The sequence below is a fragment of the Microtus oregoni genome, unplaced genomic scaffold (assembly GCF_018167655.1).
Source record: "Microtus oregoni isolate MIOR12 unplaced genomic scaffold, Mior012 000008F_ref0000371, whole genome shotgun sequence".
Lineage (NCBI taxonomy): Eukaryota > Metazoa > Chordata > Mammalia > Rodentia > Cricetidae > Microtus > Microtus oregoni.
Window position 1 is genome coordinate 54,705,165 of NW_024543067.1, and position 25,820 is coordinate 54,730,984.

Consider the following 25,820-nt stretch of genomic DNA (forward strand, 5'->3'; position numbering starts at 1 on the left):
TTCAGGTATCTCAAATCATCTTCCATCTTCTTTTCTATCTAAACCGATTTTTCAATCCTGTGGAAATGAGACATGCATAGAAATAATCATATAGATCTTTGCATACTTGTGAATATTGCTACAAGAATTATTTTTACTGGTATTATTTTCCAACCACATGTAAACCATTCTAGCACACTTAATTGAAGGTTTTAAAAATTTCTCAGGTCTTATTTATAGTATCTCTCCTTTGATGAAAAATTTTACCTATGGTAATATAAACACATTATCCACAAGAGATCCATAGACATTTCTATAGTTATTTGTCAAAAAATTAAAATTGGTTTAATTTATACTAAAATTTCTATACCATAATTTTAGATAATTGGCTAGGAAAATGAAACTCCCCCCCCAATATACTAAAAAAAGCCTGTAGATTAGAAATCAAGAAAATAAAACATCTTCTAGTGTGTAAATATATCAAGTACATAGAAAATAAGGAATTGATTAAAGAGGTCTATTAAATATAATTAACAGTATATCAGGGTAATGTTAGGAAACAGAAATCACAGAATAATTGAAGATGGAAGAAACTCACCAACAAACTCAGGTGACATATTTTATAATTCTTTGCTTAACCCTTGTTTTTCTTAGACCTGGAATTTGTTATTGCTAACATTCACAGCGATAGCTGTCCTAATTCTGGATCATTCTAAACCGTAAGGAATAGCTTCATAATTATATGGGTTGATATTGTTAACTTATATTTATTTGAAGCTGTTGCTTATATGGTAATATGAGATTTCTTATTTATGTGTAATTTTATTGATAGAAGTTTTTACCAATCCTTTAATGCTTTTCTCTACTATAGTACACCTCTACTATAAACACTGAGAACCACATTATATGACAGAATTTGTCTTCCAAATTGGGAGTGTTGGAAATTTAACACCCAATACTGCCTACTGAAAAAGATGAACCATTGCAGTAAGAATAGGTTATGTTGCAATCTGATGCTGTCTTCAGAAATGGTTAATTACTACATGGACAGGATCCTAACATGGGATTGACTTTGGTCCTTTCTTTATAACTTTCATTTGAACTCCTCCAGTCCCTAGGCCTTTATTGTATCACCATTCCACAAAAGCAACTTAGCTTGATGTAATCTTTTAGTCTTCAGCTTATCAACCTTCAGAAATTCTTGACAAGATAAATACAGTTTAGTTCACCATGCATTACCTTCCTCTAGTAGTCTATTACAGTAAAATGAATATACCAAGACCTATAACCTTCTATATCTTTGGGTCTGCGCATTGGCTTCTTTTACTGTTTATTGTCCTTTGCAAAGATACTCCAGTAAATATTAGTCTCCATCACAAAAGTATGATCATCTGTTCCTTAATCATGGTAGATCTATCCATTCTTGAGGACTTTTGACCTACTTTATCTAACTTTCCCTGCATCCCAGTTCTTGCAAGAACACTTAATTCCACTGCCTACTCTTCAGTTCTACTTGTGTTACTTTAGTGTTAGCATGTTTTTGTCCTTGGTGGAGAACTCATCAGTACTGGATTTGCATCAGTTGTCTTAAGCTGCCATTCTGAAATGCATCTTAAATATGAATAAATCATAATCAAAATAGCAAAAACATTTAATGACAGACAATTGTGTTTTCTTCCCACTAAACTGAGATGCAAAGAACCACATACATATAACATATATGTGTTCATAGGTTTATACGTCTTAAATGTGCATCTTAATTCCGCCTTGAAGCAGCATTATATCAATAATTTAGATTATAGCAAATTAGAAATTGCCAGGGCATTTAGTATACATAGTATGAATACTTATGAGCTGATATTGGATTGAATAGATATGTGAGTTAGGATATTAACATGGAAAAACATTGAAGCAAATTTAAAAGTGTTAAGTATTGTTTCCTGTGACTATCCAGATACATAGGTAAAGTAAAAGATGATCTGCTCTTCAGGATTCTGTAGACTAAAAGGGCATAGGTAGCCAAACAAGACACAGAATTAATTATGGTATTTAGAAGTGTCCTGAAGGACCACACCAAAATGATGATTGTTCTAATTCAACAGATGATATTGACAGAGGTATTTTATAGACTATTAAGAAATAAAACTTTTTCTTTTTTTTGGACCAGTTTTGTGTGACATAATTTTTAAAGAAAGATACATTGAGCATTCCCTCAGTTATAAGTTGCAATATTTCTTTAAGCTTTATTCTTGTAGACTTATCCTATTTAACATATTTTTTTTGGTGTTAAAGATGAGATTAGTATTTTATTCAATATTTTTATCATTTCTTATTTATTGATATTCTTGAGCTATACATTCTTTTCTGCTCCACTCCTTTTCTCTCCCCTCCCCTTCAACTCTCTCCCAAGGTCCCCATGCTATCAATTTACTCAGCTGATCTTGTCTTTTTCTATTTCCCATGTAGATTAGATCCATGAATGGTTCTCTTAGGGTCCTCATTCTTGTCTAGTTCTCTGTGATTGTAATTTGTAGGCTGGTTTTCTTTGTTTTATGCTTAAAAACCACTTATGAGTGAGTACATATAATAACTGTCTTTGTGGGACTTTTCAATAAATTTTAGCAAATCTATTCTAAATAACTTAACAACATGTATCATAATATTAAAATATATGGGCTTATTGAGGCCATTCTAACTCAAATAATGAGAACTATTCAATCCCAACTAGTTATTCCGAAAATCATACACATCTGAGCAACACGCAATAGGTTCCTCATGTTTTATGTATATATTATATACACACAATATACATGTATGACATATATGACATGTGCGAATATATGTAGCAATAACTTTTAAAGAAGTCAGTAATTTGAGAGTAGTAGGGAGAGAACTAGAGAAGTAGCAAAAGAGAAAGGAAATGTTTAAAATCTTATAAATACAGAGTTTTCATATATGAAGTTCCCAAAACAATTTTAAATTAAAACATATATTAACAAAACAGTATTATCAGTCACATTTTAAAATAGAAGTGCAGATCTTGGAATTAATATAGATCTTGACAGGTAAAAAGTCACACAAAGTAGTATCTAAGATTTTTTACAAGCTAAGGACTTGTATCTCGACATACCTCTTCTTTATCCCAGACAGCAAGATGTTGGGTCCTTTTCTTTTCCTTTACACTAGAAGTAGGAATAATTTTGAACATATGATAGACAGTTTACACAGAATTACCTGTTGATCCAATAATGTTCCTTAAAGCAGGATCACAAAGTCACTTGTTCTATAATGATTGACTGGTATAAACAATTTATATGCATGTATAGACAACAAAAGATTAGTTAGGAAAAGAGTAGTGAAAATATCCCCTCTAGACTCTCAACTCTCAAATTGTATCTCTGGAGAAATCAACAACCAGAATTAATATATATTCCCCAGAGGTTCTCACTTGTTAATGTAGTCCAGTTTAGAGTAGTTCTGTTTAAAGTATAGACTTAGCAAGAGTATACAAGAAACACTAATGTGTATTTTGTGTGTGTGTGTGCGTGTGTGTGTGTGTGTGTGTGTGTGTGTGTGTGTTCAGGTCTTTCAAAAAAAAGTTTCCTCAAAAGAAAAAAACAATGAAGAATGGGAAAAGGAACCAAAAGGATTTGAACTTTGTAATTCTCATTGACATCTACCAAATGTTCTTAGATTGTATGAGAAAGTTGTAAAACATTTTATTTGGAAAATTTACCCAAGAATTTAATAAAATCAGCTTTCTGTCCACACAAGTTAAAAATAATTTATATAGATATTTTAAATGATATACAAAAAGTGACAAACAATAGTAATAATGAAAAACTAGGAGCAGACATGTGGACTCTGGTTCCAGTTAAGGCAGATGCCATCAAGGCTACCAATAGTTACTTGATCATTACAAGAAAAAAACATCCCAAGAGGAATATGGTGAGTTCACTCCTTCACATTTTCAAGAAGAACAATAAAAAATTAATTGTAAATGAAGAGTAAAAGTCATTAAGTGTACTCTTTTCTAGATTAAAAGAAAAGTATGTAAAATATAAAAATTTCCATGAGGAGAGAATTTCCACTGAAGATAACAAATAAAACAATTATCTGTCTCATCACTTCAGTTCAGTTGTCTTAGAATTTTTGGTTGACAATCAAAATCTAGATATCTATCAAATATTAACAGTGCACTTAGGCCTCTTTACTCTTTTCTTTGCCCTTCAAAATGTTCTTAATCAAGGTTGGTAAGGACTATCATATAGCTCACTCAATGTTACCTAATATAGTTGTGCATACTTAGAAGAATAGGATATAAATTTGTGCGTCCTAAATTCTTATATTAGTAAATTCAGACTAATGCTGTGAGATTTGTTAATATAATTAATAAAGAAGACAAGATACATAAAATATTAAGACAACTAAATCAAAGAGCATAAATGTATTTAAGGATTGGTTAGCATAAATGAGCAATGTCTAAAAAGAGCCAGGAAAAAATCATTAATAGTGCCATCTATAAACAGAAACTGGAGTTCTCTTTTTAAAGAATTTACATCCTGGAAAAGATAATATAAGCAGTGGTAAGAAACCATCACATCGTCATTTACGTAATTTTTACCTAAGCGTTCAGAGTGATTATTGATTCTACCCAGTCACTAATACCCTATGGATTAGTATTCCAGAACATCTCGTGTCTTCTTCATAACTTTCTCTCCCACTGAATCAAAAAATATTTTTAAAGTAAAATATGAACCATATTCACAAGGAGAGAATTTTCACTTAAGATAATGTACAGAACAATTTTCTATCTCATCACTTTAATTCTGTTAGTCTAGAATTTTAATGTGGACAACCAGACAGAAAATGAAATGTATAATGATATCATCTGTAAAGAAAAATAATTTTTTATTATTTTTTCCTTCTTGTACATAATTGGTCCACCTAATATCTAAAAAAATACTTTGAAAATATTGGAGACAGTAGATTACCTTGCATTCCTTCGGAATATTTTTCTATTATTTATTTTTAACTTATATTTTTAGAATTTCATACTAGAGTAGTGTATTCATATGATTTCTAACCTTTTTTTCTCCAGACACCAAACTCTCTGTTATTTCCTACTTTATGTTTCTGATTTTGGTAATTTGGATATTTTCTCTTTGCCTTTTGGTTAGTTTAGATAAATTTTTATCTATTTTCTTGATTTTCTCTAAGAATCAACTCTTTGTCTCATTAATTCTTTGTATTGCTTTCTTTGTTTCTTATTGTGTTGATTTCAACTCCAATTTGATTATTTGCTGCCATCTAGTCCTCCTGGGGGAATTTGTTTCTTTTTCTTCTAGATCTTTCACATGTTCTGTTTACTGAGTAGCATATTATATTTTAAGTTCTTTATGTAGGCATTCAGTGTTATGAACTTTAAGAAATGAGAAAGCATACAAATATTCTAAGCATCAAATATGAAGGGCCAGAAAGAAAATAAGAGCCAAAACAAAGAGGAAGATCTGAGAAAAACAATTCTGTTGTAATGATTCAATCTAACTATGATAACACAACAGCAGTGGCTGCCTTAATGGCCCACATAAGGCTACGCCTATAAATAGTCCCTCTCAGATTATGGTTGGGTAGGAAGACACCTGGCTCTTCGCCTTCCACTGATCATCAGGCTACTCATATATTCTAAAATAAGGCAGATGTTTTCTTTAGCTGTGTACTTACTAATAAACTCCATGAACTCCATTGGATAGTTCTAAATTTATGACACTGATAATCTAATTAAAATAAATGGGTTAGAAACAGTAGTCATAATGTGGGGAAGAGACTTGGAGTGTAATAGGGTAACGTGGAGATAAGATGGGTGAGAATGATAGGAGAGAGAGAGAACATATAAATTTGTCAAAAAAAAACATGAAAAAGATAAAACTTAATTTGTACACTACCTAAATTTGTAATACAGCCCTGTTAAAAGACTCAAGAATCACCAAAGAAACATGTAGAAAGAATATAAGAACCATAGTAGTGGCTGACTGCAATAACAGTGTATCTTTGCACATGAAAGTAGCCTATAAGACATACAAGAATTGTGAAGGCTGGACAAGATCTGTGTAAGAAAAAACAAAAACACTTTCAGCAATAAGAGGATAGTTCAGCACAAAGTTTACCTCAAAGAAGTTATTGACAACCTTTAATGGCTGAGAAAAGGCATATCATTTATTTTTTTCTAAAAGAGAATTGCCATACAAGTTGATCATGATACAGATGGAGAAAGCATATCCAAGAATGTTTGAAATTAAAACATTGTCCATGATGGTAAAACAATAACAACAGAAAGACATGATACTGCATGGAAGGGAAGATATGAACCTTGAGAAAGTTGGGAATGTGTGGTGAATATTAGGAAAGAATGTTGAATGCAATTTTCAAAGAATAATAAAAATATTTTAAAGCTTAAAGGAATAATAATGAGGTGATAATAAACCCACAGTAATTAAATAATCTGCAAAGAACTTTATACAAAATACATAAAATATTTGCATAAGAGATCTAGTTGACAATTTTTTTAAAAAATAAAATAAATACATTAACTGGAAAATAAAACTTAGAAAATAAGATACCAACAAAGTCATAATGTGAAGAATAAATATGTATATGAGCATATGCTCATTATGATTAAACACCAATGATATGAATATAAGACACTTTCTTACAATTAAGGTTAGGGTGATGTTGAAATGAGGATGAGAAGTAGGTAGACACATCACACAGGACTTCTTATTGGGATAAATTGTAAAACCTTGAAACATCACCAAAACTAGCTTGAAAGCATATTGTAATTGTAGACACACATCTTCTATGCATTCCAGTTTTGTGTCTTTTAGTTTTTTTCCAGAATTAAAGGAAAGATTTTTCAGTATAAAGAATTGTGTGTGATTTATTTTAAGCAGTGATTTGTGGGATTTGCTGCTCACAGGATGGAGCAATGAAGTTAATGGTCAGTTGAAGAAATGCAACTGCTGATGACACATCATCCTTATTTCTGAAACATGCTTTGGTAAGTTCTGAATGATACTGTTGTTCATGAAAATATCTGTATATTTTTATCACCTTCCACTTTTGCAAAAATAGAATGTACCTGGTTCGAATTTTCACCAGGCTAACAATATGGTAAGCATTGGTTTTGCTTTAGAAGATGTATTGATGTAAAGGTTGGGGAAAACATATTTGACATATTTGTTTATGCTGAAGGTTAAAGTTGTAAGGTGAGAAAATATATTTGTTAGTGTAGAAATACATGTGTGTTTATAAAGCATAAATAAAGACAGCTTTTGCTATTTTGGTGTGACCACTTGTGAGAAACTCATTTGATGATCAGATACTACTTCATTTCATTGCACCTATACCTCTTCCTATTTTGGGAACTGAGGGGTCAACAACAGTGTGAAGAATGTTGTACTGATAAAAGTACATAGTCATCCGTTCCTGTTTATCACTGCCACTCTAGTATAGGATAAAGTAAATATATTGTTGGGAGAAATATGAGAGAAACTGTCCTTTGCTTACATACTCACTAATAGAGTCCTGTATACTTTCCAAATTGCCAAACCTCAGAAAAACCCATTGATATTTGCAACTACTTAACTTTTTTTCTTTTCTTATTTTATTATTTTCTTTTTGAAACAAGTTTCTCTGTAGCTTTGGAATCCAACCTGGAAATAGCTCTATGCCTGCCTCTGCCTCCTAAATTCTGGAATTAGAGGCAAGTGCCATCACCAGCCAGCTTCAATTATTTATTTTATACTACTCAGAAAATTACTTTTTAAATCATTTGGCAATTTATCAAGACAGCCAAAACATTAAGACAACAAAAGGATACTCAATGAATTCATTTATTCCGATCTTAATGTAGGTAAGGCTAAGCTCAAGAGAGTTGGGTTCATGAATGTAAATATGAAAAGAAAAGCATGCAAAGAGCTTTGAGAACTATTCAGGTAATGATATAACTGCTATCTGGAAAAGAGCTTTGGTTATGCCAGAGAATAGCAGCTCTCCGTGGATATGAAGATGAGAATTCACTTCTTCCCCTGGTACATTTCTTCCGTATATCATGTGCTAACAAGAAACTCACATATAGTGTTATTGATTGCTGTTTATGAGATTCCCTTTTCCAAATTCCAAATGCTGCATTCTTACTAAACAAAATTAGTCTTTGTTGAGAAGAAACAACTTTTTGAGTAACATTTTAAATGCAACTTTTACATCTTTATTTCTCAGGCTGTAGATCATGGGATTCAACATAGGCACAACAATGGTATAAAACACAGATGACAATTTACCTTGGCCCAGGGAGCTGACTGATGATGGCTGAAGATACATGAAAGCTGTCGAACCAAAGAAGATGGCAACAGCCATAATGTGAGAGCTGCAGGTACTGAAGGCCTTGGATCTGCCCCCAGTGGATTGAATGCGGAGAATGTTGACAATGATGAAGATGTAAGAGCTAAGGATGGTCACAGTTGGTGCTATAATGTGAAATGCACTGAAGGACAGTGCAAGAATTTCATTGATAAAAGTACTGGAGCAAGAGAGCTCTAGTAATGGAAAAAGATCACAGAAATAATGCTTTATTATATTAGCCTTGCAGAAAATCACTCTCAGCAGAAAGACAGTATGAGTTGTGGCACTTACTAAGCCCATGCCATATACCCCAGCTATCATCCACAAACAGATTTGATAGGACATGGTTACATTGTAAAGCAATGGGTTAGCGATGGCTACATAGCGGTCATATGCCATCGCAGCCAACATGTGACATTCTGCAACAGCAAAAGCACCGAAGAAGTAAAATTGAGTTATGCATTCTGGGTATGGGATGACATTCTTTTCTGTCACAAAGTTTACCAGCATTTTGGGAGTAATGACAGTGGACTGACAGCAGTCAATAAAGGACAGACTGCTGAGTAAATAATACATGGGTGTGTGCAGCTGAGAACTGAACAGAATCAAGATGACCATGCCCATATTTCCCACAACTGTAACCAAATAGACTCCTAGGAAGATGAAGAACAGAGGCAACTGGAGGTTTGGGTTCTCTGTTAACCCAGAAAGGATGAATTCAGCCACAGCTGTATTATTTACTTCTTCCATTTTCATTTGGGAACTCTTTGTTAGAAGAAAACTTTATATAGAGGAAAAATTTTTGAGTATCCATCCTCTTATCTATCAGTGAATTTTGAAACAGAATTCAAATATTTTTAGGTATCTCAAATTTTCTTCCATCGTCTTTTCTATTGAAACTATCAGAGATTTTTCAATCCTGTAGAAATGAGACATGTGAAGAAATAATCATCTAGATATTTGCATTCTTGTGAATATTTCCATAAGAATTATTTCTACTTGTTCTCATTTCTTAAAACATGCAAACCATTCTGGCACACTGCACTGAAGGTTTCAAAAATTTCTCATGTCTTATTTATTCATCTCTCTATTGACTAAAAAATTTTACTTATGGTAATATAAAAACATGGTCCAGAAGAGATCCTTAGATATAAAATGAGTTATTGATGAAGAAATTAGAAATTTCATACTAAAATTATAAACAATAGAATTGTCTATGACTTTCTGATTCTCTACCACAATTCTAGGTAATTGACTAGGGAAATCAGACCCATAAAAATGAACTAATAAGCCAGTAGATTAGAAATCAAGAAGATAAAACATCTACTACTCTGTTAATTAAATTAAGCATATAGAAAATCAGGAATTGGTTAAAAAGTGTTATTAAATGTAATTACCATTATATTAGGGTAATACTAGAAAATAGAAATCTCAGAATAATTGATGATGTTGTAGGAAACTCACCAACAATCTCAGGTGAGATATCTAATAATTATTTGTTTGACACTTGTTTTTTATAGACCTAGCAGTTCAGATTGCTTTCTTCCACAAATAACAACAGTCACCATTCTTGGTCAATACTAAATCATGGAGAAATCCTTTATAATGGTTGATATGATTAAGTCATGTCCGTTGTAACAGTAATTTATATGGTGTCTTGAGATTTCTTATTTTCCTAACTACTTTTATTGAAAGAAGACCTCATTGATAATAGTACACCTCTACTAAAAAGGCTGAGAACCACATAATGTAACTGGATGTATTCCCAATTGGGAGTGTTGGAAATTTAACACTCAATATTGCCTATTGAAAAAGATGAACAATTACACCCAGAATAGGTTATGTTGCAAACTGAATATGGCTGTCATGAGAACTAGTTAGTTACCACAGGAGTGGGATGCTAATGTGGGGCTGACTTTGTGACTTTCTTTATATCTTTCATTTGAACTCCTCTGTTCCTTCAGGCTTTACTCGATCACTATTGCACAAAATGAACTTCCTAGATATGGCTTTTGGTCTTTAGCTTCTCAATCTTCAGAAAATTATGAAAGATAAATACAGTCCTCATCACTCTATTTTACCATACTCTGGTATTCTGCTACAGTAAAAAGAACTCACCAAGATACATGACCATCTACATCTTTCAGTCTGTTCATTTGCTTGTTTTACTGTTTATTGTCATTTGCAAAGATGCTCCAGGAGATATTAGTGTCAAGAGCAGAAGACCCATCATCTGTTGCAAAATTATGACAGATCTAATTATTCTTGTGAACTTTGACCAACTTAATGTACTTGCCCTACATACCAGTTCTAGCAAATTCCATGACCTTCTGTTCAACTCTGTTTGTGTCACTGAAGCATGATTAATAAAAAAAAAATCAGAGACAGATATTGGGGATTTAACTGATGAACAGAAAAGCAAGGCAACCAGCTATTACCCAGATCTCTGTCTGAAAATTATGATTCTGCCCTCAGAAAACCTCAGAATGAGACTGAGAGTGGGAGCTGCCTCCTCCCACTTTCTAATCCTCTCTATCTCTGGGATTAAGAGCATGCACCACTACTGCCTGGTTTATGAAAAGCTGGTGTTGTTACAGGAATTAAAGATATGTGTCATTGCTGACTAGTCTATAATCTGGGCAGTGTTGCTGTTTTACTTTTCTGTTCTTCAGGCAAGCTTTATCTTTTAAAATACAAATAAAATACCACTACATGTGACCTTAATGTTTATATGCCTTTGTGCTTATGGCGGCATTCTCCAATATCTGTATTGTATTAGTTTTCTTAAGCTCCCATTCTCAAATGCATCTTAAATATGAATAACACAAAATACCATAATATTTAATTATAAAGACTTGTATTTATTTTCAGTAAATTGAGATGCAAAGCATATAGGTTTATTTATTCTTTGTATATTTTCAACTTAATTCTGTTTCAAATAGCATTACATCAGTAATTTGGATGATAGTAAATAAGAAATTGCCATGAAATTTATTAGAAATAGTAATGAATACTTATGTGCTAATATTGTTATGAGTAGATAGATAACATCGGACTATCAATGTAAACCAATATTAAAACAAATTTAAATGTGTTAAACCTTTTTTTTGTGGCCATCAGGATAGAAAGATAAAGAACATAGAAGATCTACTCTTGAAGATTCTGTAGACTAGAAGGAAATAGATAGGTAAATAAGACACAGGATTAAATATGATATTTAGAAAGGTCCTGAAGGACCACAGCACAATGATGATAGTTCTAACTCAGGGCATGGTAGCAGCAAAGGTATTTTAGGTAATATTAAGAAATAAAACTTTCTTTTTGACCATATCAGATGACATGACTTTTACAGAAAAGTACCTTAAGTAGACTTGCCACAGTTATATGTTATAATTTTCCTTTATGCTTTACTCTTATATCCTTATCCTATTTAACATATTTTTGTTGGTGTTAAGGTAAGATTAGTGTTTTATTAAATAATTTAACAATTTTTACAAAAAAATCATTACAATAAAATAACATTCACAACTTTAAGTTTTTTCTCAATAAAGAATCAAAAACCCAATACAATGGCAAACTTCCCTAAATAAAGAAAATAAAATGATGTACCTCCAAATTAAACCACCAAACCATAACCAAATAAAAGCACACACCCAAAACTGAAATAAATAAAACAAAACAAGTGCAATCTGTTATACATTGACCAACTACTCTTGAACATGAAGATTGTCCTGGGGTGACTGATATAACCAGTGTCAATCTATTTGAGAAAAATACATCCTGGCTGCACATAGGATATAGAGAAAATTACTCTAGGTTTGGAATGAGCTTTTGAAACCTCAAAACATATCCCCAGTGACATGGTTACTCCATCAAGGCTACATCTCTTACAAAAATGTAACAAATTCTAAACTTTTCTAAGAACTTTATCAACCTGTATCCAAATATTTAAATATATAAGCATATTGGGGACACTCTAACTCAAATAATGACAGTTATTCAATCCCAACTGGTTAGTCCTAAAAACATCCTCTCAGTGGAATCCTCATGTTTCTTTGTGTGTATGTGTATACCTATGTGTGACATATACAATGTATGTGTCTATAGCAATAACTATTGAATAAGTCAGTAATTTGGGAGTTGTTGGGACAGAGCATGAGAAGTGGCAAAGGAGAGAAGAAACATTTCAAATGATCTAAATACAGAGTTGTCACATATGAAATTTCAGAAACAATTTTAAATTGAAATAAATATTAATAAAACTGTGTTATAAATTTCATTTTAAAAAGAAAGTGAGAATCTTAAAATGTTAATGGATCTTGACAGGCAAAAAGTAACCCATGTCTGATAACAACAGAATGTAGAACAAATTTTTATAAGCTAAGGACTTCTATTACGACATACCACTCCTTCTTCCCAGACAGCTAGATGTTGGGAGCTTTTCCTTTCCCTTGCAGTAGAAGGAGGAATAGCTTTGAACATGTGAGAGATAGATTATACAGAATTATCTCTTGAACCAATGTTCCTTAAAGTACAATCAGAAAGTCACTTGTTCTACAAGGGTTGGCTGATATAAACATTTTATATGCAGGTATAGATATCAAGAGATTAGTTAGAAAAAGAGTAGTGAGAATCATCTCCCTCTGGAGTCTCATCCCTCAAGTATTGTCTCTGGAGAAATCAACACCCAGAATTAATATATATTCCCCAGTGGTTCTCACTTGTGTAATATAGTCCTGTGGTAGTTCTGTTTAAAGTATAGACTTAGTAAAAGTATGTAAAATGCACTAAAATATTCATGAAACTATAAACATAAATGATGTGTTTTTTAAAAAAAAAATAGTTCCCTCAAAAAAAAAAAGAAATAACAGGAAAAAGAACTAAAATGATCTTGATTTATAACTTTCATTGACACCTTCCAAATGTGCTTGTATTGTATGAGGGAGCTGCAAAAACATTCTATTGGAAAAATTTACCCAAGAATTTAATAAAAGCAACTTTTTGACCACCTAACATAAAATAATTTAGTTGTTTTAGGTAATTTATAAACAGTGACAACCAACACTAATAATGACAACTAGGAGGAGAAATGGGGATTATGGTGCCAGCTAAGTCGGATACCATCAATAGTTAGTTGGTCTTTACAAAAAACAACAACAATAAAACTGATAACATCCCAAGAGGAATAATGTAAGTTCACTCCTTTAGGTTTTAAAGAACAACAATAAGAATTTAGTTTTGAAAGAAGCATAAAACATTCAGTATACTCTGCTAGTTTAAAAAAAAAAGACTGTAAAATATAAAAATGTCCACGAAGAAACAATTTCCACTGAAGATAACAAATAGAAAAATTGTCTCTCTCATCACTTAGTTCACTTGTGTAGAATTTTTGGTTGCGTAATCAGAAAGCTAAACATCTATCAAATATGAACAGTTCATTAAGGCTTATTTACTCTTTTTCTTGCCCTTCAAAATACTCTTCATTTTTTGTCATAACGACTATCGTATACCTCACCTGAGTTCCTATAATAATTCCATATTTAGAAAAAATAGGGTGTAAATTTGTAAATTTTAAATTTTTATTTCAGTAAATTCAGACTATTAATATGAGATTTTTTGTTAACATAATTAATAAAGAATAATAGCTACATAAAATATTAAGACAAATAATTACTACATAAATGAATTTAATCATTGGTTAACATAAATGAGCAATATCTAAAAGTATTCATGAAAATAACATAAATAGCATCACCCATAAATAGAAAGTGGAGTTCCCACCCCCCCCCTTTTTTTTTTATAGAATTTTCAGTCCTTGGAGAGATGAGCAGTGGAAAAAAACCATCACATAATGGTTTACATAATTTTTACCTAATCTTTCAGAGTTATTGTTGATTCTACTTAGTCACTCACAACGTGTAAATTAGTGTTCCAATAACATCTCATGTCTTCTTCATAACTTTCTCTCCCACTGAATTCAGAATGTTTTTTTTTTATAAAATATGAACAGTATTTACAAGGAAAGAATTTCTACTGAAGATAATCAACAGGACAATTTTCTATCTCATCACTTTAGTTCTGTTAGCTTAGATTTTAGGTTGGGCAATCAGAAAGTTAAGTGAAATTTATAAGCACCATATTTGAAAGCATAAGGAAAAACAATCTTTACTTATGATTAAATATATAAATACAACTGAGTCTATAGAAACCCCAAATAAGCTAAACTATATGTTAGAAATGAATAACAATATAGTAAATTATAGAATACAAGATTCTCAAAACAACTTATCTAAATTAACACAAACTTTACAAAAACAATGAAAACTTTCCCTTTCTTTGGGTCTGGGTTGTAACTTAGAGCCAGGCCTGGTAATCACTCTAGTATTACGTATTTTATTTAAGATTGCTTTGACTTTCTTGGAATTTTTGTACTTTGCTATCAATTTTAAGATTGTTTTTATATTTCTCTGACAAATGCCATGGGGATTGATACGATATTAAGTCTGTAAATCACTTTAGTAGGATGCTCAGTAACAAATTTAACTATAATATATATAATTGTTACATAGTATGCCAAAATCCCTTCCTTACTAAATCGTAAATTGAGGACAGAACTTTTTATCAGGCTTTGTGTATGGTACTTCTGCAAAGCAATATATTCTATTTAAAAGGAAATGCTACCAAGTCCCATACTACTTATTGATGAAAGATGTAAACAAGCAGTGCTTGCTATGATTATTTTTTTCCCAACAGGAGACAGTGGTGTCTGTGGAAGCCTGTTTGTCAAAGAGAACCGCTCCAGGAAAGTATGTTTGTAGTACACATATATGCTATGTGTGTCTCTTTATGGATTAGGAAAGAAAGGAACACAGACGATCATGAAATTACAAACATAAAGACTGAAATTCAAATATACCATTTTTCCCAGAAAACTTGGTGAGGTGGAATTTCTCTCTGCATGCTGTGAATATCATTGGTTAATAAAGGAACTGCTTTGGGGCTATAGCATGAGAAAACAAAGGCGATGTCAGAGAGAAGCCACGGAGCAACCACCAGACACAGATGTGCTGATACTTTGCTGGTAGGCCACAACCGCGTTGTGATGCACTGATTAAATGGAGATGGGTTAAATTAAGGTGTAAGAGTTAGCAAATAAGACACTAGAGCTAATGGGCCAAACAGTGATTTCATTAATACAGTTTCTGAGATGTTATTTCAGGGCTAAGCAGCCAGGAAACAAGTGGCTCTTTCCTCCTACCATTTGGAGCTTCTTATTGTTCATCCCCATTCTTCTGAAGGGAAACTGGCTTTAAAAACGCTATTAAGGACTAGCAAAATGTCCTTGAGTGACCAATTTTATTCCCTGATGAGGATCACAAAGTTGCTTGTTCCTCCTTAGAGTTTGGTAGATGTGACGTTTTTTGTATGCTGTATAAAAATACTAATATCAATCAGGAGAAAATAATGATTAATAAGCTCCCAATAGAATCTAATTCTACTCTTCAACTCTTGGGAAAATCAACAATTAGGGATCCACATTCCGTTGCTGGTACTCAGACAATCTTGCAAAATAGTTTCCCTTCCTTCTCATTAAACTGAGTGTTTATATAGGAATGATAGAGGTGGCATGAGAGCTCCTGAAACTTTAAAAATATTGTATTTAAAAATTCCCAACTTCAAGAAATTATTAGACCTATACTACAGGAAATGCTAAATGCAATTACAAACAAGAGAACAAAGAGAAAGGTAGGCTTTACTTCTAGGTAACTGACGAGTTTTGACTGACATGGAAGCTAAGAAATTTATACACTCCAAACTTTGTCTGAGTGTCTTGAAGGACTTCTTATTCAGGAGAAGAGCTGAGTCCTCATTCTGATAAAAATAAATTTAGGAAGAGTGGAAATATGTGTGATACAAAAACGTTTCTCATGATAGATCATTTGATGAAAAATTACATTTAGAGAAACATAATTAAAAAAATAGTCTCATTAACCAGGCAGTGGTGGTGCATACCTTTAATCCCAGCATTCAGGAGGCAGATCTGTGTGAGTTCAAGTCCAGCCTGGTCTATAAGAGCTAGTTCCAAGACAGGCACCAAAGCTACACACAGAAACCTTGTTTAAAAAACCAAAAAACAAACAAACAACAACAAGAACCACCTTCCCAATTCTCTTTCCCCCCTCTAGCCCTTACAAGTTGTCATAGTTCCAATTTTTACAAATATATGCATAAATATATAATTATAGACATAATTATAGACTTCTGAGTCATTTTCTTCCAAAGTCTTTTATTTCAGGGATGACCACTCTACCTTGAATAAGTAACAATGGACCTCATTCCTGGGGGATGCTAATTATCCTTCCTGCAACATTAATTGCTTATAATTTTTTGTTTAGGTGTGGTACTCTGTGAAACTTACCTTTTTTTCTAGTTAACATGTCTCTTGATTTTGCTGTTGTGCTGGTCTTTATGCTGCTACTTTTAGGAAACATGATTTCACAATATACTTCCTGATATTCAGTCTCCTAGAAGCTTTCTACTCGATCTTCAGTGAGGTTCCTGAGACACAGATGCAGGAGATACAGTGTAGATGTATCCATCAGTGTGTACAGTTGTGGTTTTCCATGATGACCTCTATTTATTTTCAAGTGGCTTCTTTGATGGGTGGGTATTAGCTATAATTATCTGTGGGTGAAAAGACAATATTTAGAATATAGTAGCATAATGCAATATATTACACTATATTGTAATATATATTATATACTATATACATACCTACAGATAGATAAGGCAAATAGATGAACAAGCAGAGCACTACACCTAGCTTGAATTCTAGGGTAGTAGCAGCTGGGCTCTGAACTGCCTTTTGTAACTGTTTTCTTTGGGTATTGCTTCCTTTTGCTTACAGAATTTGAATCTTATGTGAATTCTACCTGAAGGGTTCAAGGACTCCGCAAGGCTTGATAGTGAGAGGATGTGGAAAGCCAACATGTCTATGACTGATCATTGATTTGACATTTGTTTCCTTCCAGGAGCTTCAGATAAGACTTTTTTTGGTATGTGGAAATTGACTTGCTAAGTTATAAATTGTATAACAATAAAAAAAGGCCTTGGAAATAGAATCCAGTAACTGCCTCTCTTTCTGCTGCAAGTCAAAATTCATGGTGGAGTGACCCTATTTCTTACACAGACCCATGCAAAACATAATAACTCTTAAAGCCCAATGTGGGGGCTTATAGAATGAATTATTAATACTCTCCAGGTCTGGAGGAAAAAAAATGGTGCTCTAAAGGTAAGAGGACTCCAGGTTTTGGAAGGGTCATGAGGAATTTAAATTCCCCATCTCAGGAGCTACAACAAGTGAAATGGTTCCTGAGACAAAGGGAAAGGCCCTTCTTAATACAGAAGATGAAAGTAAAGGAAATAAGAAAATTAAATGTCTCGATGGAAAAAAGAGAAAAGCTTAACCAAGAAAAGAGGAGTTTCCTTGGGTTCACCTTCTTACTTAGCTTCTTTAGGTTCACCTATTGTAGACTCCGTGGCCCTAATTTATGGCTAGAAACCAATTATGAGCGAGTACATCCCATGTTCATCTTTTTGGGTCTGGGACACCTCACTCAGGATAGTGTTTTCTATTTCCATCCATTTGCCTGCAAAATTCGAGAAGTCATTGTTTTTTACCGCAGCGTAGTACTCTAGCGTGTATATATTCCATACTTTCTTCATCCATTCTTCCATTGAAGGGCATCTAGGTTGTTTCCAGGTTCTGGCTATTACAAATAATACTGCTATGAACATAGTTGAACAAATGCTTTTGTCATATGATAGAGCATCTCTTGGGTATATTCCCAGGAGTGGTATTGCTGGGTCCAGGGGTAAGTTGATCCCGAATTTCCTGAGAAACCGAAACACTGACTTCCACAGTGGTTGCACAAGATGGCATTCCCACCAGCAATGGATGAGGGTACCCGTTCCTCCACAGCCTCTCCAGCAAAGGTTATCCTTGGTGTTTTTGACTTTAGCCATTCTGACAGGTGTAAGATGATATCTCAAAGTTGTTTTGATTTGCATTTCCCTGATTGCTAAGGAAGTTGAGCACGACTTTAAGTGTCTTTTGGCCATTTGAACTCACCAAGGCCAGCTGGACTGTGACCGAAAAAGCATGGGATAAAACCGGACTCTTTGAACATGGCGAACAATGAGGGCTGATGAGACGCCAAGGACAATGGCACGGGGTTTTGATCCTACTTAATGTGCTGGCTTTGTGGAAGCCTAGCCAGTTTGGATGTTCACCTTCCTAGATATGGACGGAGGGGGGAGGACCTAGGACTTAACACAGGGCAGGGAACCTGGACTGCTCTGTGGACTGTAGAGGGAGGGGGAGAGGAGTGGGGGGAGGGGTAGAAGGGTGGGAGGAGGGGGAGAAGGGTGGGAGGAGGGGGAGGGAAATGGGAGGCTGGGAGGAGGTGGAAACTTGTTTTTTTGTTTATGTTTTTTTTCTTCTTTTCTTAATAAAAAAAATTATTAAAAATAAAAAAAAAAGAGGAGTTTCACAGTAGAAGAAGGGTAAAGCTGGATCGAGGCCTAGAAATAAATAGGTCCCATAAAAATAAAATAAAGGAAAAAGAAAAAAGACTTTTCCCAGTAAAAACAGAGGAGAGAAAATGCTCTTTCCATTTTTCCAAGAAAGAATTAATGATAAGTAAAAATAAGAGCTCTGGCTACATGCTATCTGTGAGCTCTTTCAGTCAAGCACCAACCAGCACAGAGAATCAGCTTCTGAATTTCAATGAAAAGATGGACAGAGCTTCACTGCAGCTGCTGCCTAAGCCAGCACAATCTGCCCACAGCTTAGAATTTACTTCTTGTTTGTTTACTTAATTTTGGTTTAAATGTTTTTGTTTTTTTTTTTAATTTTTTTTTCCAGATAGTGGTCCCTTCCTAAATGAAAGAAAAGATTAAAACAAGTCCAACTTCTAGCAAAGATAGTAGTGGTCTTGGCATAAAATACTAACCCAGTGCTTCTTTGAATTTCAAGAGATATTGGTCATTCATTGTATGGAGAATGTTCTCTTCTCCTAAATGTTTGATTAATGCTTAAATTAACACTTACTTTTCATTGTAAATGAAATAAAGGAACAAAATTTATAATTTTACGCCATATTATTTGGTATGAAATTGTCTATCATTGTTGAGGCTTTGGTTCTGCTCTTCAAGCTGCTTTTTGTACACTCTTGGTTAAAATCTATAAAAATGTAACACTTGAAACAAAATTAGTTGTTAGTTATTAAATAATACGGCTGCTAAGTCAAAAGTTCATAAAAATTATCACCTGCCAATAAAGCACCAACAAAAATTATTTTTTCATTGAATAAAATAAAGATAAATTGTTTGTTCCAAACTATTAATAATTGACAAGTCACATTAATATTTTATTTGGGAACTGTATAAAAGGATCCTCTGTTTAGAATTTTATATGAATATTTCATGAATATTGCCTATAGTTACCTCTTATGACTATATAGATTGTTTTCGATGATATTATAAATAAATGTAAAAAATACTATGAGTATTGTAGCTGGTGATAGAATTGCTCAAATGTTGTTGTTTCCATGTCTTAAAAGTAAAACAGCACCAATATGCAGCACACGGGATTTTGGAGGTACTGAAAAGAAAATATTTTGGCAAACTGTTATTAATAATGACAGGCCACAACTAACAATGCAAGTAAATGACATTGAGATTGAAGGTGTAGTGGGAAACGGCACTGACATATTTATAATTTCTCAAGAGTCTTAGAATCCCAAATGGCCTTTACAAGATGTTTCCACTCAGTTTTTAAGCCCTGGAACATTATCTCAAGTTTAGCAAAATGTAGAATAGATCAAATGTATAGGACCTAAAGGACAACTAGTGATGCTAAAACCTTTTGTGGCTGATATGGCCATGAATTTGTGGGGGAGAGATTTGTTACAAAAGTGGGGATCATAAATTAATATTCTTACAATTTCAGAAACAGAATATAAAATAATGTTTAAAATGACATTGTTCCTGGAAAAAGTACTAGAAAGAATTATCAAGAAAAATCACAGGCAACACAGGTTGTTCAACAGCAGGACAAAATAAAAACTGGCTATTAAAACTTGGAATAGGAGCCACTTCTGGTAATACAATGTTCTGCCTTTCAAGCATATAACTAATAAGCCTCTATAGGTAGAGCAATGTCACTTAACTAAAGAAAACTACAGTTGCTTGAATAGCTAGCAAAAGAATAGCTAGATGGTAAGCACATTGAAGAAACTACTATTCTTTGGAATTCTCTTTTTTTGGTAACAAAAATAAATCTGGAAAACAAAGAATATTAACTGATTTGAAAGCTGAAAATGAAATAATTCAGCTTATGGGATCTTTACAGCCCAGAGTTCCTTTACCTTCTTTATCACCTAAATATTGGTTTATTGTAGTTATTAATTTACAATATAATTCCCTATTCCTTTTATAAAAAACAAGAAAGAAAAAAATCCTTAATAGTACCTACTTATAATAGTGCCTAGGCTGCAAAGAGAGAGCAATGGAAAATTCTCCCTCAAGGATTTTTAAACAGCTAACTTTAAGTGAACATTTTGTGCATCAACCACTGGAAAAGGTTTGTAAATAATTTCTCCATTATTTGCCATTAAAAGGATGGTATTTTATGTGCTGTTTCTGATACAGAAATCTTAGGGGAGAAATTTTTAATGTAGTACAAGAAATTTTACCCTATTGGAGATTACAAATTGCTCCAGAAAAAAAAATAAAAAAAAATTCTCTAAATTGTATAGGATTTAAATTAAGTAAAGAGTGAATTCAGTCACAAAGGGTACACACTCAGTGTATCCATTAGAAAAAAAAATCAGTTGCACACACTCAGTGATTTTCAAAAATTGTTGGATAATATTAACCGGTTCCAACCCACCATGGACTCACTACTGAAGAATTAAATAATTTATTTCAAATTTTGCAGGGTGACTTGGATTTAAACTGCCCAAAGCAATTAACAGCAGAAGCAGAAAAATAGTTGCCCTAATTAGAAGAAAAAATGCATATATATTCTCTAGATTTCAATGTGGATCTACTTTAAATACTGAAAAGGCTGATTCTATAATTACACATATTATTAGAGGCAATGTCTGTATTGGACCTACTGATAATGATAGTGTCCTTCAATATGTTTTCAGTAAAATGAAACATTTTTTTTTACATTATAAAGTAAAACACATTACAGTGATGCCATATAATCCTACAAGACAAGCAATTATTGAAAGATCTAATTGTACCCTTAAACAGTAGGGGGATATAAGAACACTCATGGATAGATTACATAATGCTTTACTAACTTTAAATTTTTAAATGTTAATGAATTAAGGACAACAGCTGTTGAACGGCAATGTATTGTGGGAAAAGACTGCAGAATTGTATCAACTTGTGTATTACAAGGATGCGAGAAGTTTTAACATCAGTATGGAAACGAGTTAAAGTGCTATGTTGGTGCAAAGGGTATGCTTATGTTTCTTCAGGAAACAAAAGTTGTAGTTATCATCAAAATTGATTAAAAATTCAACATGAACTGAAGGAGTCTCTTGGATGCCTTGGCTACTGATATGGATGACATGACTCTGAGAAAGAAGAGATGCAAAAAGACTTTGAAGCAAGTTCCCACCTGGGGACAGTTTAAGAATTTGTGTGACAAAGAGGAGATGATAGTTTTACTGGCTAAGGAAACTTTTTTTGTTTGTTTGTTTGTTTATTTTTGTTTATTATTTTTTAGTTGTTGAAAAAGATTTCTGCCTCCTCCCCATTTCCCATTTCCCTCTCCCTCCTCCCACACTTCTCCCCCTCCCCTCACTCTATTCCCCCTCCCTCTTGAGAATGAAGAGCAGTCCAGATTCCCTGCCCTGCAGGAAGTCCAAGGTCCTCCCACTTCTATCCAGGACCAGGAAGGTGAGCATCCAAACAGGCTAGGGTCCCACAAAGCCAGTTCATGCAGTAGTATTGAAACCCAGAGGCATTGTCCTTGGCTTCTCATCAGCCTTCATTGTCTGTCACATTCAGAAAGTCTCCTTTCACCCCATGCTTATTCAGTCCCAGTCCTGCTGGCCTTGGTGAGCTCCCAATAGATCAGTTCCACTGTCACGGTGGGTGCACCCCTCGTGGTCCTGACTTCCTTGCTCATGTTCTCCCTCCTTCTGCTCCTCATTTGGATCTTTTTTTTTTTTGAAAGAAAAAAAAAAAAAAGAAATTCCTGCCTCCTCCCAGCCTCCCATTTCCCTCCCTCTCCTCCCACTCTTCTCCTCCTCCCCCCACTCCTCTCCCCCTCCCTCTCCAGTCCAAAGAGCAGTCCAGATTCCCTGCCCTGTGGAAAGTCCAAGGTCCTCCCCCCTCCATCCAGATATAGGAAGGTGAACATCCATACTGGCTAGGCTCCCACAAAGCCAGAACATGAAGTAGGATCAAAACCCAGTGCCATTGTCCTTGGCTTCTCATCAGCCCTCATTGCCCGCCATGTTCAAAGAGTCCGGTTTTATCCCATGCGTTTTTAGTCACAGTCCAGCTGGCCTTGTTGAGCTCCCAATAGATCAGCCCCACTGACTCAGTGGGTGGGTGCACCCCTCGTGGTCCTGACTTCCTTGCTCATGTTCTCCCTCCTTCTGCTCTTCATTGGGACCTTGGGGGAGGGGTGGGACGGGGTAAGGGGAGATGGGGAGAGAAAAGTAAGAAGGGGAGAATGGGGGGAACTTGGGGAAACGGGATGATTGGATCTTAAAAGCTCAGTCCTGTGCTCCAATTTGGGTCTCTGTCTCTTTCTCGATCCATCGCCAGATGAAGGTTCTAAATTGATATGCAAGATATTCATCAATATGGCTATAGGATAGGGTCATTTCAGGTTCTCTATCCTCAGTTGCCCAAGGTACTAGCTGGGGACATCTCCGTGAACATCTGCAAGCCCTCTAGAATCAAGTCTCTTGTCAAACCTAAGATGGCTCCCTTAATTAGGATATATACTTCCTTGCTCTCATATCCACCCTTCCTTTATCCCAGTCATCCCATTCCCCCAAGCTCCCCCTATCCTCCCCTTCTCACGTTTCTCACCCCATTTCCCCTTAGCCCCATGCCAACTCACCCCCAAGTTCCCAGTTTTTGCCCGGCAATCTAGTCTACTTCCCATATCCATCACCCCCAAGTTCCCAGTTTTTGCCCGGCAATCTAGTCTACTTCCCATATCCATCACCCCCAAGTTCCCAGTTTTTGCCCGGCAATCTTGTCTACTTCCCATATCCAGGCGTTTGACTATATGTTTTTCTTTGGGTTCACCTTCTTATTTAGCTTCTCTAGGATCACAAATTATATGCTCAATGTCCTTTATTTATGGCTAAAAACCAATTATGAGTGAGTACATCCCATGTTCATTTTTTTGGGTCTGGGATACCTCACTCAGGATAGTGTTTTCTGTTTCCATCCATTTGCATACAAAGTTCAAGAAGTCATTGTTTTTTTTTACCGAGTAGTACACTAATATGTTTATATTCCACACTTTCTTCATCCATTCTTCCATTGAAGGGCATCTAGGTTGTTTCCAGGTTCTGGCTATTACAAATAATGTTGCTGTGAACATAGTTGAACAAATGCTTTTGTCATATGATAGGGCATCTCTTGGGTATATTCCCAAGAATGGTATTGCTGGGAAACTTTGAATGCTACAGCCCTATTCATTGCTATGCAATGTGTGTTAACTAAATAGGTGCAGATTATCCTTATGCCTCTAATCTTCCATTTAACCTCCTTGGGGAGATATGGACATCTCTGTGGTAGTTGATGAATCTTCTTGGCCATCTGATCCTTATTACAACTAAGAATCTGCTAAGCTTATAGAGCAGGGTAAGGAAATTATAAATTATACTGTGGGAGTACAAGGAATTCCTATTTGTATGGGAAATGGAATTTAATATCTAAATAAAACCTGTCATGTGGTTATCTAGTTAATTCTACCCAGGATTTTCATAATACATTTTATATGATTATGAATCTAGTTTTAGAGGACAGGAAATTAATGCTGCTAGTTTCCCAAATCTACCATTTTGTGGGATAAAGATTACAAACAAGGATTCTAACTGGGTACATTGACATCAATGTAAGAGTGAGAACCTTTGAATGCTTGGAAATACTTTTAATAGAGACATTATCAACTGGAGCCCTGATGGCTTCCCTAAAGGAAAATATTATCAATCAGAATTAAGATGGCTCAGATATAGTTCAAATTGAACTAAAGATATTAGTCTACTTTTAATGATCCTATTCAATGGAATGGAATTGAAATGTCAAGTCTTCTCCTGCAGTTTGGCAATTGAGTTCAGACTATCTTGTGGAAATTAACAAGTCCCTCCACTCTCTTATAGCATGGGAAGGAAAGTTTGATTTTGAGGATAATCACTACATTTATTTGTCTTTAAGAATAAGTCAATGTTACCCTTTTGTAGCATGTGTATCATTACCTTATTAATGACTGAAAAGGCCTATGTGATGGCTCCATAATAATTATAATATCATTTAGTAACCCCGTACTCTCCATACCTGTGTTAATTGTAGTATTTTTTTTAAATGCAGCTTTTGAAAACTTATATATTTGTAGAGCAAGGCTAACAGTATGGATACAAGTGAAGATGTCAAGGCTATGGTGAGACACACCGTTGGTGATTATAGTGCAGAAGCTTGTTGACAGAGTATTAAGAAAAACTTGCCACTGATTTGACTGGTTATTGCTATAGTAATGGGAATTATTGTAGTGAAGGCTACTGCTACAATAGCTAGACAGATGCTTCATAAAAATTTTTCAAAGTTCTGAATTCATTAGAAACTGTCATAAGAATTCTATCAATTTATAAATAAAAAGAGAGTGATGTAGTTAATAAAATAGTTTATTTGAGATAAGCTGCTATACAATGATGGAGGAAGGTCATTGGCTAATAAAGGAACTGTCTTGGTCCATTTTATTGGTTAGAGGATAGGTGGGAGGAGTAAACAGAACAGAACGCTGGGAGGAAGAGGAAGTGAGCTCAGACGCCACAGCTCTCCTCTCGGGAGCAGACGCCTGAGAGAGACACCATGACCCGCTCCCGGGATGAAGCTCCGACCCAGGATGGACATAGGCTAGAATCTTCCTGGTAAGCGCACCTTGGGGTGCCATACACAGATGATTAGAAATGGGCTAAATTAATATGTGAGAAGTAGCCTAGAAGAGAATGGGCCAAGCAGTGTTTAAAAGAATACAGTGTCCGTGTAATTATTTCGGGGCATAAGCTAGCCCAGCAGGCAGCCGGGGTGCCGGGGACGCAGCCCCTCCGCCCCTATGGCGCCCACGTGGACAACTGCTTCCACATAAAGCCTGAGACAGCTTGGGAAGTAAT

General features: G+C 34.5%; 1 protein-coding gene across 1 annotated transcript; it reads right to left on the reverse strand.

Annotated features, from left to right (window-relative positions):
- Positions 1–8,184: 8,184 nt before the first annotated feature.
- On the reverse strand, positions 8,185–9,129 carry LOC121451651 (olfactory receptor 150-like). Its single transcript, XM_041657349.1, has one exon. It carries the CDS (start codon positions 9,127–9,129, stop codon positions 8,185–8,187), a length of 945 nt encoding a protein of 314 aa, XP_041513283.1.
- Positions 9,130–25,820: the final 16,691 nt, after the last annotated feature.

Coding starts and splice junctions, on each gene's coding strand:
- LOC121451651 (XM_041657349.1), bottom strand. CDS start 9,129: ATGGAAGAAGTAAATAATACAGCTGTGGCTGAATTCATCCTTTCTGGG.